The following is an 18860-nucleotide window of genomic DNA, read 5'->3' on the forward strand; positions in this document are numbered from 1 at the left end:
CAGAACAGCCATTAGATTATATTTACTTTCCTCTCTCTGTTCACATTTCTGCTTTGCACCTTTTTCCTATTTCATATTTACCAAAAAAGCATTAAAGTTAAAACATACATCCAAGGTGATGACGAACGTTGCATCATCTGGTGTGAATTATTGAGAGATTTTCTTCTCTTTTTTTTTCTCCTCAGTGCTCATTTTTCTGTCTTTTTCATTTCTCCTCCTGTTCGGTTCCCCCTCTGCGGTGTTCCCTTTATTGAAATAGCAATGGAAGTCGTGTGTGTGTGGCCAGCAAGAGCCGTAATTGAACCCATTTGCCGCTTAGCGCCTGTGGGACTAAACCCTGGCCTCGCTGCTCTACGGTGGTTAAATGCTTTTGCTATGTTCCTTAAACCCATTTTGTTTCTTTTTCTCCCCTCCTCCCTTGACAATCCAACCCCCCACCTCCACCACCATCACATTTCTCCTTGTGCGAATAAATTCTTTATTGAAATTGATGCTCTAAGTTTCCATCGGGGTTGGTGACCCTAAAGAGCGAAATCTTGCATATCTTGTGTTACGCAGCATGACACGGCAGATTTATGTCCAGAGAGAGAACAAGGCTCTGTAAAGGAAGTTGGTGAAGTGTTGGGGGCACGCTCTCCGTTGTCCCTGACTGATCGTTGTACGTACGGGCTTAGATGCACCGTTTTGCGCTGCTGAATATTTCACCCTAGGTTTAACGTCTGGTATGTGTGAGTCCAGAGTAGCCCTGTGATTTACCGTCTTTAACTCTGAAGTGGAAAATTCCCTTTGCCACTGGGAATAATTAATAATATCGTTTTCAACCCTTTAAAAGCTTTTTTTTCATTGTGTTTTATTTTGAAATCTTACATATATATATAGTTACATAAACACTATCAAAGGCTTAAGGTTTCAAACTATCGGACTGCAGAAGTTCGAGTTGCACGAAGCAGAGAAAAAACACCCTTAAAATACTCCAATCTGCAAAAAAGCATGTTGATCTGTTTTATGTCATGCTCATTTCTCTCGTGTCAGTTTTGTCTTTCTTTCTAACAAACTGAGCAAACTCCTGGCCAAGTAACAGTTGAATATTCGTGGTGGGTCGCATGCGTCTTTGATGAATTAATAGTCTGTTTTTGTTTTCAGGGACAGATGCGGAGGAACCAGTCCAGTGAGTATTTTCTCTGTCTGACCTCTCTCTGTATCTGCGTGTTGCTGAACGGGGTCGACTGTACGACTTCTCAGCTCCATTTTTCTTGGCACAAGTTGTTTTTAAAGAGGCTGTCTTTAAAAAAAAAAAAAAAAGGAAAATCCAGAATCTTAGCCAAAGCCTACATATCCTGAGAAAAAGTAAATAACTGTGCTTTCTGTAAATGTGAGCTTGAGGGATATTCCCCTCCCGTGGTACAAATAAGATTAATTGCTTAATTAGCTGTTTATGTTTCGACATGTCAGAAATGATCTTTTCCAGTCTGCAAACTGTGAAAGTTGTGTGTTTGATTTCTTCTCAAAGTGCTTGAGAAATGCTCTAAGATACCTCTAGGTCATGTATCATGCTCCATGCAGGTTTAAAAAAAGCTTTGAATATTAATCCAGAAGGTGTTTTTATGAGGTCTTTTCAAAAGTTGCTTTCACACACCGTGTTTGCACTTCTAAATGGTAATAATATTCACATTCTGAACGCTGATAGAGATCAATCTACACAAGCATTGATAGATGTATACTCTACATGCGCTTAGGGATCAAAGGAGTATCTACATTAAGCTCTAAGGCTATGAGTCCCGGTGAGTATGTTTTCACTACAGTGGTAAGCCTACAACCCTGCCTCCCCTGCAGCCAGCTGACACAAGCTAACACCACTGACGCTGCGTTCTCTCACTGCAAACTTTCAGTTCATTTTTGAAGCATTTATAAACATGTTTTATATCCGGGTCCTATAAAATGTCTCCTCTTACCTCTGGTGCTGCTTCAGGTTGCTTATATGGATCTTTGCAATGCAACGTAACACTTTAGAAAGGGGCACAAAATAACAAAGCCTGATTTTATTTTCAGTTGCAAAATCACTCCATTCCCCCCCCTGTTGTAAAGTGTTACTATCATATTAAAAATACATTTGAAGTTTTAGTATTTGGGTAAGATTTTAAGGTTTTACTGAGAAATATTGTATCCAACCTAAATCTTACTGCAAATATACTTCTGTGACTTTTCATATTAGATGGTGGTTCTCATTTGTTCAGTCAGAAACCTCAGTTTATATTTCTGGTTTAAGGTGTGATGCAGTTTAAACATGACTTTTTGGCAGATGTCTTTGCCGGTGAAAGCCTCTTGTGTTGGGTTTTTATTTTCTAGTTGCTGTGAAAGTGAATTTGCTGTCATCGCTGTGTGCAGGTCGGTGAGTCTTCATTTTCTGTTTGTTTTTCTCTCTCTGCAGGTGACGAGCTGGCAAAACCCAGAGTGCCAACACCGTACGAGTAAGTATGAAAGCACTCACGACTGCCACCGTTTTCATGTTTACAGTATCTATGCTTTTTTAAATCGTCTGTTTTGTATCTGCATGTTTTTTTATCCGAGGCAAATTGAAATGTGACTTTAAGTTTGACTTGACTCTCTCACTGTCTCCTCCGGCAGACTGACCAACAACGACCTTCTGTCTCTGGACCCGTTCGGCCCGACTCTCGGTGCAGGCTCGTCTTCCTCTGTGTCCTCATCAACAGGTAATCCCTAAAATCTTATTCTATCTCCATTGCTGTGCAGCTATATCTCTCCACAACATCAGATTATCATCCTACAGTATCCCTCAGTGTTTAGGACCAATAAGAGGTTACTGTAATTCCTTTAAAGTTGTAATCCTTATGATTTAAGCACTGGTTGATTTGGAGACACCCGTGGTTACAGGTGGTGAAAAAGTGAAGCCAATGCTGAAGTGCCTTAAACTTGCATTCTTTCTAACAGCCAGCAGGGGGCGACTCCTCTGGTTGCTAAAAGAAGTCTGATTGTATAGAAGTCTATGAGAAAATGAGCCTACTTCTCACTTGATTTATTACCTCAGTAAACATTGTAAACATGAGTTTATGGTCTCAATCTCTAGTTTCAAGTCTTCTTCAATACAGCATGATGTTCATTTAGTAAATTATGGTCCCATTTAGAGTCAAATAGACCATAAAGCAGGGGATGCTTTAGGGCGTGGCTACCTTGTAATTGACAGGTCGCTACCACGTTGTTGTCCGATCTGGGTGTTGTTTTGCAGTGCGTTTTCAGTTCATGACAGTTAATTGTAACATTTTTGGTCGCCTAAAAATGTCTTCGGTTGTACTTAGCTGCAGAAATGACCGTCTTGTTTTGAAGACGCAGTGACAGATACACTGCATCTATGACTGCTTTACTGTTTTGCCAGTTGAATGCTTTAAATGTGAAGCAGCAGCAGCAAGAAATGTTGGCTTTGCATTAGCAGTAACTGAATACAGCTCTGACACGGTGTAAAGAGAGTGAACAGTGAGGCTGATATCAGTTAGATAAAATGTATACATCGTTTGTAGGCAATCTGAATTGAGCGCCGGAATGGCGGACTCCGCCACTACCAGTAAAAACTACTATATAGAGAGGTAATTACAGAATGTAAATACGTTGAATGGTTATTACAGAAAAAATGCAGACCATAGATAGTACGATTCACCTGTCTCCCGATTCGACACTATCACGATACTTGGGTGTCGATTCGATATGTATTGGGATTTTTAAGTACTACGGTTCAATATTACGATTCATTGGGATTTTTTTGTTCACTTTTTTAACACTAGACCATGGGAAAAAGTTGAATCATACACTTCTAGGGACTTTTAGTTTGGAAAATATCTAAATTAATACAGTAAAAAGTTTGGATTTTCCGTATGTATGTAGTCAGAGATGTCCTGAAGTCAAATATATCTATATATATTTATTACCAAACATCAAAGAATAAAGACATTTCCTAAATTAGTGGTATTGTCTTTTAATTTATAAGGGACATGTAACATGTTTTATACTTATATTTAGACTCAAATGAAGCAGAAATATCGATTTTAGCAAATATAACTTTAAGGAGCTAAAAAGCATTCTGTTTTTTACTCACACGTTTGAGCCAGTGATCCAGTCCTTTCTGCTTGATCTCATCTTCTCTCTCTGCGTTATGTAGTCTCCCCTTCCCTCTCTTTCTGTTTCTGAGCTACTCAGTTGGAAGCCTCTCGTCTCAGGGCAGTCCCAGATGGAGGAACTGACCCCTGAGGTCAACAGAATATTTGACCTTAGGGAATTAAAACGGCAGCTTTTTTCTATCCCAGTTTGTCTTTTCAATCATTCTCCAATCTTTTACTCCTCCTGTTTCATATAAATCAGTTTGAAGTCTCTACAGTCAAACTTCTCTGAGAGACATTTGAATGTTTCTTTTAAGTGTTGATGGAGTGATTCTCGTGGCTTAACGTGCATGACTCCGGTGTTTAAACAGAGTGACATTAGCGCTGACCCATTGCCTAGGCTAAGCGTAATCCACAGTTAATTGGCACCTAGTTGAGGTCAGAGGGTCGGCTATAAAGCCCGCTGGCACGTATGTTGTCAAACACTGTCTCGTTACTGTCAAAGGTCTCGGCTTAGAAGTCAAAAGAGCATCGTAGAGTGCCCCGATTAAGATACGGTGATGGGAATTAACAGCCTGTTAAATCTCTCTGTGTGTGTACAGTGTAACAGTGTTACCAGCTCCCAATGCACACATGACACATTAAACAAGTCTGTGAGGTATTAAAACGATTAAACCCTCACTGGATGAAGCAAAGGTTGTACAAATATGTGGATTTTTTTTCATTTATGTTGTATTTATTGATTTGTTTTGTACATTTTCATCTTGTTTTTTTGTTTTATTACAATGTCATTGAGTTACTTGTATGTTTTATTGTTTTATTTGAACTTTTCCTGTTAGACCTTGCCTCTATCTTCCTTTCAATCCCTCCATCTCCACCTTTTCTGATGAATGACTCTGACGTCTTTCTGCCTGATGAGGCGTCAGGTAAAATGTGTGAGCCCCGTTTATCAGAAAACATGTTCACAAGAACTTCAAGCATTCATCAACTTTTGCATGGTATTTTCTGTTAATTGTTTTTGTTCAAATGCATGTGAACATGTGTGAGAGTCAGACTGACCTCTACTTTAATTATCAGGACGTGTGTCCTTATGTGTGTCTAAAATCAGGGTCATCGCTTTGCACATTTATTGCTGCTAAGAGGGTAGATTTTAGTTTAAGAATGTGCATCATATTTGTCTGTAAAGATATGACACCAAAAATATGGTTACGCAGAGTTTGCATGTGTTTAAAGATCATTGTGAGCTACAGTAGATACACATAGTCCATGAGTTCTTTTTCATGTAACTAGAAAAATATGTAGGAATTGCAGAAAATTAATTAACAGTCACTATCTAAAAGATTTAATAATGTATACGTAGGTAGTCCAGAGTCCATGCATACTGTGTTAAACAATTAAAGGGGCTAAGCAACATAATGTAAACATCTATAAAAGGCATAAACACTACTATATCTCAGTACCACAGAGGTGTTTCATATTGGGTTGAATGCCAATTAGCAGATTTTGTTGCTGTAAACAGTCTGGCAATCAGTAATATGTATGTTTTTGAAAAGCAACATGAGACAACTATAAGAGATCCAAAAAGGCCAAAACATCAGAGTTCATATCAATGCTCCATTGGTATCAAAAAGAAATCTGCAATTATTTGATTTGTCTGCAGAATCATGACAACACATGTGATCGGCATCAACATAGAGGAACACCAAACACAATATTTAGTATATACATACATTTAACACATTTGTTTTAACAAAAACCTTTGTATCAGTGTTTGTCTTGGTGGTTACTTAATTGTCTTTTTTTCCTGAAGTGTTTGTTATTTTGCTTCATGGTCATGTTTATCGCCTCTGTCGATCACATCGCCCCCTCCAGCTGAGGCGGTGGTGACCCAACGGGAGCGCTCCCCTCCCCTGGCAGAGAGCCAACAATCCAAAGATGTCTCCTCTTTCTCCTCGTCCACATCCTCTCCCTGGGACTCACCGGAAAACCCTTTCCAAGCACTCAAGCCCGTACCAGCGAGGGCCCAGAGCGCCCCCATCACCCTGCCGACCGAACCCATTGACCCCATCAAAAGCCCGGCTGCCGCCAGCCCTCCGAAGAGCGTCGACGCCTTCTCCTCCGTGTCCTGGTCCCAGAGCCAGTGGATCGCCTTCAGTGATAATTTGGCTCCAGCTCGCCGCCAGGGCTCAGGGTTGTCCGTGAAGGAGCTCCAGAGGCCTCCGTCCGGCCACGGCAGGTCAAGTCGCTTCCTCTCTGATGAGTCTGCTGACGCCTACTGCAAAGCGGTGAGCGGCAGAGAAGACGGCAACCCGTGTTTCTCTGACGTCTTCTCTGGGGTTACAGATAGGGCGATGGCTGCAGCTCCATCAAGCAAAATATTCACTGGTAACATTATTACTGATGCTAGAGACGTGTGTTATGCCTGAGGTTTGAGTTTTTTATATTTTGTTTTCATATTGTTTCGTATTTGAAGTTGACAAGTGCATATTTTCTCTTCTGTTGGTTTTATTTTATTTTACAGATGTATGCTTCTCTAACTCACTGCCTGGTTTGCAACATGTTTGTGTTTGAGTTTCTTTTTGTGAAATCAATTTTGGGATGTGTTTTACTTCTGTTATGATTTGTAAACATGTTTTGCTGTTATGGTTTTAATGCATGATGGTTTTTGCATCTACTTCAATGAAGCACAGTGTTTGTTTGTGCTGTTTACTGCCACTAACCAGTAAAACTCCTCTCGTGTTCCTCTGCGTAGTGCCAGTACCAAACCGACCGACGACCCCGCTGACAGCCGGAGCCCTGGTGCCCCCGCCTCGACCCTCCTCCAGGCCCAAACTCCCCACAGGAAAACTCACAGGGATCAATGAGATTGTGAGTAATTACAACGTCCAAGGCTGTAATTGTTTTGAATTTTCAGTTAGTATTTATTTCATTTTAGTTTTGACTTTTCGATTTCATTTTAGTTTTAGTTAGTTTGTTAGTTTTAGAGTGCTAGTTTTAGTTTAGCTTCAGTTTAGTTTTTATATATTTAGTTTTTGTTTTTTGTTAATCTTCGTGCTTTTAGTGAATCAATTGCGGCATAGCACGGAATGTCAAATCCGTTCAATTTCTTTGGTTCAACGTCACAAGACTTGACGGAAATTCATGCTGTCTCCTTTTGTTCGGTAGTGATATATTAAAGCTAAAAAAACTAGTTGACCCCCGCTATCACTTCCCTCAGCAGCAGGGAACACATTTCTGCACAAACTGCAACTTCCAATGTACATTCACTTGATATTCTCAGAGCTAAACTATCTCTCTTCTGCTCCGCTGCTCGCTCGCTTTCTCACACAGTCGCCGGGGCTCTCTCTCTCTTGCTTCACCACTCACTTCCCACAACACTAGTTTTCCCCCCTTCGTCGGTCACATTCCTGTTTTGCAAGACGGGCTTCACTAGATATACAGTAACTTTGTTTTTTTTGTGCTTCCGTGGAGTTTGTGTTGGAGTCTGAGTTGTGGTGGGGGCTGGTCATTTGTTGGCGTTAGCGGACTCCATTTCTAACCGAACGTTAGCTACAGCTAAGGCACTCGCGAGCGTGCATGACATCACAGCCGTTGGATTTTCCCGGAAAAACCATCCAATATTCTTCACATTAAAAGCGGTCTACAGGTTGATAGAGGAAACTCATTTTTTAATGTTAAGTCACAACCTGTTCACACGTTGGCAAAAAAACGATTAACATTTTCAGTCCCTTTTTAAAGGATAAAGTTTTTATTTAGTTTCAGTTTACAAAAATATTTTTCACCGCTTATTTACGTTTTAGTTTACTATAATAACACTGACAATACCCCTACTGTATATTGTAAAACCATGTTAATTATGACTCCCTTCACTCAGGTACGACCGTTCAGCCCGCCCAAGACATCTAACGCCAGCCCTCCTCCCGCTGCACCGCTCGCACGAGCAGAGAGCTCCTCCTCCTTGTCCTCGAATGCCTCACTCAGCGCCGCCAACACCCCCACTGTCGGTAAGCCTCCTCCGTGCTTTCTTGGAACTACTCCTTCTCTGTTTCTTCAGCTCCTCACCTACTTTCCACATACCTTTTATGTCTCTGCAACACAATGTGCTGTTTTCCCTCCTCCCTCACTCCTTCCTTCCTTGACTCCTCTCCTTTACAGGAGCTGAGCACACCTTTGCTCTCCCCCTCTCCTCCCCAGAGCCAGAGCTGCTCTTCCTCTCTCCTTTCTTTCTGCTAAGCCAAAGTGAGTCTGCCTTTCCGAACTCTCGTTTCCTTCCTCTCCGTGGTCCTCATCTCGACTCTTCATACATTTCACTGATGCTCAGACTGTCCTCATTAGGGCCTGTTAGCTCTTCGTTCATCTCTGTCATATCAGCCTTGTCAGCTCAGAGCTCACCTGCCACAAACACACATTTAGGACTTACAACTGTGCTCAGCATCATCTCTCCTCACACTCTGGGTTTGTTTATCTCCTCCTTTCTTCTTTATGCCTTTTAATTTTGGCGTAAAGAGGATGATGTGTTCATAGCGAAGCTGCCTACCTTTGAGAAGCGGTGTGAAACACCAGCAGGTATGGTTGAAGTTCATACAAGAGGACTCCTCTGTATTTAACTATAACTAACACCAGTGTGTTTAATGGACAACTGGGTAAATTGCTTTGCAGTGATTGCATTTCTCTATCTTGTGTGCTCTCTCCATATTCACCTTTTCAACCCCTTTCTCACATTTGTCTTACAGCATCAACTCCTAACATTATAAAGAAAATAATGAAGTAATGAATGATTTGACTGATACATCCTTTGTTGACTTTAGTTTTCTTTGTTGGCTAATAGTACCTAATTTGAACTAAAGCAGCTGTTGCACGATCTACTCAAAAACGTACCTTATTTTTCTTTATTTGAAAATATTGGTGCCTTCAAATGGGGTCGTTTTTTACCGTGTTCACGAGAAGAGTCCATATGAACGCCCCCCTTTTGTGGTATTCACGACCACGTAAGTGGAACGTTTCTGAAAGCTCTGAGTTCACGACTTGTGACGTGTTTGTTGACGTTGTCAGAAATGGCGGAGGCCTTGGAAGTTCATTTTTCAGTTCATAATAAATGATTATATTGTACGTTTAGTTGTATATTGTTTTTTCTTGCTTTTGCATTTCCAGTATTATGTTACCCGCTTGCCAGCTCACTAAATTGTTAGCCTCTGTAGCTTCTAGATGAGACAGTAACGTTAATATTGCCGTTGCTTAGAAGCGGTGTTCTTCACGACTTAACCACTTAAAACGCCAAACATATGTGTACACGACTTCCCATGTTGTAAAAACGAGCGCACGAGTTTCATTTGAAGGCACCATATGAGCGACTGACTTCATGAAATGCAATAATACAAATGTTCTGAATTGTATAATGCATCTTTGCATGATCAAGCCTCCATAATTCTGATGTGAGCTTTGGGACCCCGCTGTTGTAAAAGTCTGATCTGCAGCTGAGTCAACAGAACCTCAAACTCTGTGCCTTTTCTCATTCTCAGGGACGTCTCGCGGTCCCAGCCCTGTGACCCTGGCATCCCAAGATGCTTTGCCCATTGCCGTGGCCTTCACAGAATCGGTTAATGCGTACTTCAAAGGAGCTGATCCTACTAAGTGAGTCTCACATGACCTCCTGCTGCTCAAAGGCCCCGACGTGGACCTGCACGCATGCACATTTTTGTCCATATTTGAACTTAAACTACAACACATATGATGTTAAGACAGTTCATGGTGTTGTGCTGCATGTGCGCTCCACTCAGACCTTTAGTTGTGTGAGTGTCTCCGGCTCGTTCTGGGTGTGTGGAATGTTTTTGCGTTAGTCTGACACCATTCTTTCAGAGTGGATAACCTACATGGGGCAGATTATAGTCTGGGGCAGAGAAAACATACAGCCGTTTATTGGTTAACTGCTGTTAAATTGCTGCTGTGCAAAAGGCTTATTTTTGCAGAGATTAGTAAATGGAACATTTCATAAGCAATGCAGCGGAGACGCGGTGCGAGGTTGAGACCCGCTGTGGGCCGTTACCACCGCAGCCTAGACCAACCCCCCAACTGAGGGAAGACACTGGGTTTATATTAGATTATAGAAGCATACAGATGTGTGGATTAAGAAAATACACCTGGGACCTAAAGGCAGTGTGTTCAGTATCACTTTAAAAAGGGCCTTGGTTAGATCTATATCTATCTAGATCTAGATCTTTATATAGAAAAAGTGGATTAGTAGGCTAAAGTACAATCCATAATTGGACCAAATGTGTCCAATGTAGCTTTTTACTCAGTTATAATGGTAAAAAGATTAATAATTCTAATATAATTTTGATAATCGACTAATTGTTTTACTAATTTTTCAAGCAAAATTGCCAAACAGTCTCTCGTTTCAGCCTCTCAAATGTGATGATGGGATTTATGGGCGATCCGCTTTGCGTCGGGATCTCGCATTGCATTGCATCAAAGGGGTTTATTTCACAACAATGACCCGCTCGCTGTACAGTATCCCGCTTATTACACAGCTACTTACTTACTTAAGAGATCAATAATTTGTCACAAAAATGATCCTCCAGAGTCCAAGATCAGAACTGCGCCCATGGCAACTGTCTGTTATAAAGAAATAACACACAATAGAATCGAGTATTCAACAAAGCCGTGTAAAAACATTGCTTATTGAATAAAATAGAATATATTTGGGTTTTGGGATGTTGGTCAGATAAAACAAGATCTGAAGATGTCAATTCATGCGCTGAGAAATTGTGTTGGGCTTCATTCAGTTTTCTGACTTTTGATTAAAGCTACTACGAGGAACTTTCGTGTTGATTTTGGCGGTCAATGAGGACAAAAGCGGTAGAGTTTCCGACCACCAGAGTCCCTTTAGAAAACCTCTCATTTTACAGCAGCAGGGTCTTGACAGTCTGTCCTGTGTAGTCCTGGTTCTGGTTATACCCTGCCTCCCTTCCCTCCAGCGAGCCCAGCAATACGGCCTGGCCCTCCAGCAGCATGGTATCGGTGCCGGCTCCCAGCGGGGACCGGCGGAGCAGTGAGACGTAGCTCTGCTCGTGGCCGGAGGAGGAGCAGCTGCTGCCGGGTGCGGAACTCTCCACCTCCCGTCGGAGCTCAGGTTGAAGGCGGCAGCGAAGCGGGATCTGGGTCTGTCCGCGGCAGGCCGGTCCCTGGAGTTTCTGGGGAACCGCACCGATAACGAGCATTAAGAATAACTATATAGAAATAGCGAATCTTCTCGCTGATGGTTCTCGTGATGTAGATCATATAGAGGCATCAGTATCAAACTGAGACTGTTTCATATCCGGTTAAAAGTTCCTCGTAGTAACTTTAACTTAACAAATTATTGATTAACTGGAAACGATAATCAACAGATGCTATCTAAAACATGATTTATATTCACGTGGCTACGTTCCACAGGTGCATTGTGAAGATCACAGGAGACATGACCTTGTCGTTCCCCATGGGCATCATCAAGGTGTTCACCAGCAACCCCTCCCCGACCGTGCTCACCTTCAAACTGAAGAACACCAGCAGGCTGGAGCAGATCCTCCCCAACCAGCAGCTAATATACAGGTGAGGCTCAAACAGCTCAAACACAAAGCCGATGAGTTGATAACTCGTCGGGGCCGTCGTGGTTAAGTGAAAGAGGGATTTGGACGATTCGAGTGAGAACAGAGGAAATGTAGTCTGCGTCAGTGAGAGGAAATTCAATTAGTAATCTGACATAAACCTATCATTAAGCTGTCAGGGAAGTATTTTCCACCAGTATTTAACAGCCAGCTTCTCAACAGCCCATGTCTCTTCTGAAATACTTTACGCTCCGAAATAGCAAAGAACAGAAAACTTCACATAACAGCTGCTTCATTTAACATACATTATGTTACCTCTCACCTCTTTAGTCTCAGTCAGAGGAGTTTAATGTATATGTTACCTCACATGCAGTGCAAGTCTCAATATGCCACGATGTTTTTCGGTTCTATTTTAAAACTGCGACTTTTTAAAACAAATTTTATGTGACAACTTCCCGTCCTTTCTTAAAAAGTAAAGAAAAATGTTTTGAATGTTTCTTCTTCTTCCTCGAGACCACATGGTTGGACTAATTGAATCAAATGGAATTCATGATTTAGTAGCTGGTTGGATACAACAGGGTCATTCTTTCCAAGCTATTGGAGCTTTGCACACAAAGCCAAGAAGAGCAATGAATAATTGAGCCTCCGATTATTCCCTGTGCGTGAATGAGTGAGTGCGTGTGTGTGTGAGCGTGTGTGTGTATACATATCTTTCTGACTGTTTGTCTTTCTATCTAGTGATCCTTCCCAAAGTGACTCAAATTCCAAGGACTTCTGGTTCAACATGCAAGCGCTGACGTCCTACCTCCGAAAAGCTGCAGATCAGAATCCTACATCTTCCTATTATAATGTGGACATCCTAAAATACCAGGTCAGTCAGCCAAAGCCCAAACTACCGTAGAATATCATACAGATATTATGTATATACAGTATATATATATATATATATATATATATATATATTATACGAGTTGATGAGCTACACCTTTGCCGAATAAATTCCGACATGGTGAGCATTTAACTCATGTGACTGATCAGCTGTTTCCACTGTTGCCGTCTCCTCAGATATTCCCAAAAAGTGAGAATGCTAGTCTTTCTACGTCACCAGACAGCATGAAACATTCAAACAACAATACTAGCTGACATGAAAGAACAATTAAACTAAATTCCTGAAGACCTCTCTGCATTTTTCTCTCGTAGACGAGACCAAACTACGCTGTAGCCAAGTTTATTCGCTCCAAACCAGTTGATGGAAACGCGCCTAATTCGCATTTCCTTTTCAAAAGTTCACTTGACAATTGAATGGAAACACGGCTATTGTCATCAAGCCTCACAAACCACTAAAGGCCGTCCTGCCACCCCATAATCAGGCCCCACTTTTCAACCCTCTCACCAACCAACTAAGTGTGTCAGAACTATAACATTTAAATTGACTTTTTGAATTCAGACTTCAGAGATTGGTCTCATTTAGTCTCGTTGTAGCTGAGGATATTGGGAACATCACTCTGATTGCTTGAACTCAAAGTTGTTGCCGCGTGCTGTGTTCAGGTGCAGTCTGATGGGATCCATTCCACTCCTCTCAACCTGGCTGTATACTGGAAGTGCACGCCGAGCACATCAGACCTGCGGGTAGACTACCGCTACAACCCGGACTCCATGGCCTCCCCCGGGCCGCTGTCCAACGTACAGATCTTAGTGCCCGTTGACGGAGGAGTCACCAACATGCAGTCTATTCCCAACTCCATCTGGTAAGATTTGTTACATCAGCAGGAGCATGAAAAAGTGCGAAGCGCTGAAAACATTTTTAGTTCAACAGAAGATTTCTTTCTCTTATTTTAGGAATGCAGAGCAGAATAAGTGTCTGTGGAAGCTGACTGACATCTCAGAGAAGTCTGAAAATGAAGGTAAATCATCTTTGTTCTTCTTTGTTGGAATTTAACCGACTACATTTACTCCAGTACAATTTGAAAGTACTTGTACTTCACTTGAGTATTTCCATTTGATGCTACTTTTTACATCTCAGAGGGAAATATTGTACTTTTTACTGCACTGCATTTATCCGACAGCTTTAGTTATTTTGCAGATAAATGATGATGTATTATTATAAGTCAACCTATTCAGCAATATTTAAAGTCATTAAAATGAGCTCCACCTTTTCCAGCTGCAACATTAAAGTAATGAACACATTGATGCATCAATAATTATCATACAATAATATAATAATGAGTACTTTTACTCCACTACATTTCTATTCATTAGTGATAAAAACAGAATATCATAATATTCTATAATAAAGGAGCCATTCTGCATAATGAGTACTTTTACTGTTGATACTTTAAGTATGTTTTGCTAATAATTAGGGCTGTCAATTGATTTTCAAAATGTACCTCAGAGGGAGATTTGACAAGTATTTAATACTCTTATTAACATGGGGGTGGACAAATATGCTTCCGTTATGCAGATGTATTAATATATTTATTATTGGACACAAATATTGTCCAGCAACCTTCACAGGTATTGCATTTAGCATAAAGAAATATGCTCAAAGCATAACAGCTGTCAGTGCGCTGACTTGACTATGACTTTCCTCAAACTGCATGTGATCATCATAAAGTGGACACGTCTGTAAAGGGGAGACTCGTGGGTACCCATAGAACCCATTTTCATTCACATATCTTCAAGGGACCCTTGAAAATGGCCATGCCAGGTGTCCTCGCCAAAATTTAGTGTACGTTTGGAGCGTTATTTATCCTCCTTCAGGGCAAGCTAGTATGACATGATGATCTGAGTACTTCTTTCACCACTGGCAATTAGAGACGGCTCATTAAAGATCCTACCTGTAGAGAACGACGAGGTATTTGTTTGTGTTTGACCCCCAGGCGCCGGGTCCCTGAGGGCCAAGTTTGAGCTGTCAGACGGGCCATCGAACCCGACCACTCTAGCCGTGCAGTTCATGAGTGACGGGAGCACCCTGTCAGGGGTGGACATGGAGCTGCAGGGGGCTGGATACAGACTTTCTCTCAACAAGAAGAGATTTGCCACAGGTATTTATATCATCCATACGTACCTGATACTGGAGTATTTAACGCATCAACAACTCAACCTGCACGTCTTTTGTTCTGTTTTTTAGGACGTTATATGGCAGATTGCTGAGGTGACCCACCACTCTGGTTCTCAAGAAATAAAAACACAAAAGTTGGCGACTTTGCGAGGCTTCCTGAACCTCTGGATCCATCTGAGCTTTTGCCCGGGAGGCGAGAATCTCACTACAATAAAACAGCACTGAGTATTGAACACTGTTTAAAAAAAAGAATAAAAGAAGATGAGCTTTCAGGAAATGTGTAGATATGAAGTCTAATAATGCTTTCTGATCAATTCACTTTTGTATAGTCAGAAACAATTTATGGATTAGATATAAATCTATATTGTATTTGAAATCATAAAAAAAAAAGTGCACTAACAATCTTTCAGATGCTCTTCTTCCTCTTATATTCATCTTTCAAGAGCCTATAAGGAATATAAAACAAAACAGCGTGGAAGAGAAGAAAAAGGTTTCTCCCTCTGAACTGTAAATATTAACACTGATTATTCTGCTCAACCAGCTCTGACTCAAAATCAGTTTCCTTTTACTGATCTTTCTCTTTTCTTGTCTTTTTCTCATCATGTGCAATGAAGCAATGAAGGTAGAATCTGTCTTAAACAGTACTCACACACTTATGGCACAAGCTCGATCTCTTAAAATAACGTTGAAGGGCTTTCAAACAAATGCAAAAAAAGAATCAGACCTCAGTGCCTCCTCTTCTACTGTGGATCAATAGGCAACAAGAGTGCGTCGATGTTTTTACCCAAATGTGGGTTTCCAGATTTAAGCTACATTTCTCTCTGTGGTCAAATGCATGGAGTTTTTTTAAACAATCACCCCTAATGGGGTCTGTGATCTGCGTGGGCTTTTTTTTTATTTTTTAGAATTGAACTTGTAAATTCCCCTTTCAGTCATGACTTGTATTTTTTTTTTAAAAAGCCCTTAATTTTTATACTTTATGAAAAAATTCTCAGCAATCTTGACTGAAAAAAAGAACCCCAAATTTAACTTTTTTTAATCACACTTTTGTGCCCTATTAATGGAGAAATGTGCCTGAATCTAACTCATCTTTTTTTGTATACTACAGCACAGTCAATGAGAAAAAGCACCAACAATGTGCCAGTTGTGTTTTTTACAGCTTTTATTTGGATGTTGAAGGGAAAGTGTCTCCTCTTTTTACAACCTGACTGTCTTCCAGAAATCATGTTTGCCTTCTGCGATTGAGTTTGATCATCAAACTCTCTTTTCATTTTAATCTTTTTCTATCCAACGCTCGTCAAGTTGACCTTAACCTCTCACACACTCACTGTGCAGTACACGATGTACGTGAGCCGTAGCACAACAAGGCCAAATTAATGATGGAAATGCCTTATCGCGACTACTCGACGCTGAGTAATCCAGTGTTGTTGACTGTGTTTGGATATTGTGACACAGTACTGCCATTTGCCCTGTGATACATTACTGGCTTGTCCTGCCCTCTCGCCCAGTGCATGCTGGGATAAGCCTCTTGCAACTATAAACAGCACAAGCGGGTATAGGAAATGGATGGATGGATGGAAAATATTGCCACGTTTGACTCTCGGTGCTTAATTCTTGCTGCTGCTGCTGCTGTAGAGGCTGTTGTACTTCTTGATGGAGTATTTTTTTTATGTTTTTCCCGTTGACCTCAACCATGTAATGATCCTTAAAGGTGCTCTATACGATATCCACAGCTTAATATAGCAGCAAACAACTATTCTCTATGTAAAGATATAGAAGAGTAATGTCTACCTGAGCAGAGAATGAAGTCGCTCTCCCTCTGTGTGTGTTGTAATCTGAGCTTCTCCGTGTTTTGTTGACCTCGCCGGGCCGGCCGTGCACGCCTTTTAGTGCATGTGCGTACATGTGAGTGTGCGCCACTGGTTAGCTCACGGCCGCCGCTCTGCACTGCTGTCATACGGCGGTTACAGCTGATATCGCCGTCATGGCCTAAGGACCTACCCTCCGGTTACCCCCCCCCCCCCCCCCCCCCCCCAGGTTAACGCTAGCTGTGTTTCCATTCACATATTTTTATGCACATTTTGTATCGCATTAGAAAAGCTGTATGGAAACTGCAAATTTCTATAAAACTTCCTAAATTGCACATTTTACGCTCGCTTTAAGTGGTTATTTGCCTTTATCAAAAAAGAGTTGATGCGCTAAATGAATTATGGAAACAACTTTGCCGAATAAATTTGATACAGCAAACATGTTACTCACATAACTATTCAGCTGTTTCCGCTGTCGGCGTCTTCTCGGATATATATTTATATTCTCTTCGTCTCCGGACAACATGAAACATGGCAAAACAAATAATTACAACTTGCCCAATTGAAAAAAAATCCTGAAGACTTCTCTCCATTTTTCTCTCGTAGATGGTTCGATAGCCAAGCAGACTTGTTTTGTTTCCGGTTTGCAACCTCTACTTCTTCTTCTACTCTGTTTACTGGCAGATTACAGCCATGCGTAGCCTGTAGCGCCAACTTCTGACCAAACTAAGCCGTACATGAGTTTATTCGCTCCAAACCAATTGATGCAAATTTCTAAATTCGCTTGACAATTGAATGGAAACACGGCTATTGTTCGCTCTGTCATCACTGTTGCTGTTGTTTCGCTGTTAGCACCGTTAGCTACTAGCCGCCGGCTCAGCTGTCGCCATGTTGAGAGCCGTGCGGAGGCAATGGAAATGCTCCGAATCTCGCATTTAGCACCTTCAAAATCGGTTAATGTGCTGGTATGTGATGTGTCTGGAGATGCGATTAGTTAGTTGCCTGGAAGCTGTGATTGAAAAATTGATGAAACTTTTTTCGGGCAGGAGTTTCATACACTGTGCATCATGTGGCCAACTGACCTCTCAGATAAGATTTTAACTTTTCACAACAGGCTTATTTTTTACTGTCCGCTGTGCTGTAGAAAATGGCTCATTGTAGTTTTTAACTGACTGGTTTGCAGGTGAAACTCATATGCATACTTGATTCTTCCAATGTCTCACTTGATCATTTATTTTGATTTCATTCATCATATCTGATAATTATCACCAGTTTTTAATGTTGTTAATGTTTTGTATGATTCTGGTTCAAGACTCAAGCCTTTGATAATAATCTAGAGGCAGACATTCATCTTAAATGGATGATGTCTGTTGAACTTAAATTTTGTATCTGACTTTTAATCAGCCAAATGTTTGAAGGTATATTGAAATGAATGAGTTTACATAACATCCTAAAATTGTAGCACCAGACATTTGTACAGTTGGAAATCAACACGTGTTTTCTCTTAATCAATGATATCAGTGGTTTTGGTCAGATGAGCCGAATGCATTAAAAAAAAAAAACAGATTCAGTAATTGTGTTCAGTATTAGCAAGCTGGTTCTTGCTGTCCCGACAAAACCTACAGAATAAACACAAGGCTCCTTTTTTTTTGTCACTTTCACATCTTTCCTTTCTTTATATGTTGTTGTATTGAACAGAGTTTAAAGAGAGCAAAAAAAATTGTGTAAATGATTCTCATAAATTGTACATTTTTACCAATATCTCAGCCACTTTTTGTCTCTACTTTATGATTTCTCATTGTGCCTGTATTAAATGTGTAATATATGAATATATACAAATATATTAAAATGACTAAGCGCGTTCTGTGTGGTTTCTTTCATCCTCATCATGAAGATATTATAAGAGCTTAAATCGTGTAATTTTGTTTTTTTAAATTTCGCACAGACGTGTGTTGATCCCTTAGCACCATCAGGCCAATGTCCCAATACTTTGGTTTATGACCAATACATTTAAGAACTAATGACATTCAACCTCAGTTGTACCTCCTCTTAAAGGGACTATTTGTAACTTTCAGAAATGCTTGTTAGCAGCGACACCTGTGGCCGTGAAATCAACGAAAGTCAGCGTCGGGCTCGCTTGCTCGCTCTAAATATACCTGAACGAGCATCGCTCAAAACAGTGAGGCGACACACGTCAGCTAAAACCTCAATATCACTCTATATTTCACCTGCTTGGCAGTAATGTTAGCTGACCAGACGAAGGTCTCTCCATGAACATGATTTAGATCTGATCCTAGTGTTG

At 40.9% G+C, this 18860-nt stretch overlaps 1 protein-coding gene across 10 annotated transcripts in view; it reads left to right on the forward strand.

The window, feature by feature from the left end:
- The window catches only part of fcho2 (FCH and mu domain containing endocytic adaptor 2), a 50866-nt gene extending 35318 nt beyond the window's left edge, over positions 1-15548 (forward strand). Inside the window, exons 15-31 of one of the 10 annotated variants that reach the window (XM_037752146.1) lie at positions 1144-1168; positions 1737-1781; positions 2429-2468; positions 2626-2711; positions 4946-5032; positions 5979-6491; positions 6859-6974; positions 7981-8110; positions 8262-8345; positions 8613-8672; positions 9626-9737; positions 11538-11693; positions 12428-12560; positions 13238-13437; positions 13529-13593; positions 14569-14733; positions 14820-15548. In XM_037752146.1, the coding sequence (XP_037608074.1) occupies positions 1144-1168; positions 1737-1781; positions 2429-2468; positions 2626-2711; positions 4946-5032; positions 5979-6491; positions 6859-6974; positions 7981-8110; positions 8262-8345; positions 8613-8672; positions 9626-9737; positions 11538-11693; positions 12428-12560; positions 13238-13437; positions 13529-13593; positions 14569-14733; positions 14820-14842 (2040 nt within the window). In that variant the 3' untranslated portion in view covers positions 14843-15548. The remainder of the gene's footprint in view (positions 1-1143; positions 1169-1736; positions 1782-2428; positions 2469-2625; positions 2712-4945; positions 5033-5978; positions 6492-6858; positions 6975-7980; positions 8111-8261; positions 8346-8612; positions 8673-9625; positions 9738-11537; positions 11694-12427; positions 12561-13237; positions 13438-13528; positions 13594-14568; positions 14734-14819) is intronic. The other 9 variants (XM_037752148.1, XM_037752149.1, XM_037752147.1 and 6 more) reach the window with 9 other exon arrangements.
- Positions 15549-18860: the final 3312 nt, after the last annotated feature.

Source organism: Sebastes umbrosus, chromosome 19 (assembly GCF_015220745.1).
Source record: "Sebastes umbrosus isolate fSebUmb1 chromosome 19, fSebUmb1.pri, whole genome shotgun sequence".
NCBI classification, from domain to species: Eukaryota; Metazoa; Chordata; class Actinopteri; order Perciformes; family Sebastidae; genus Sebastes; species Sebastes umbrosus.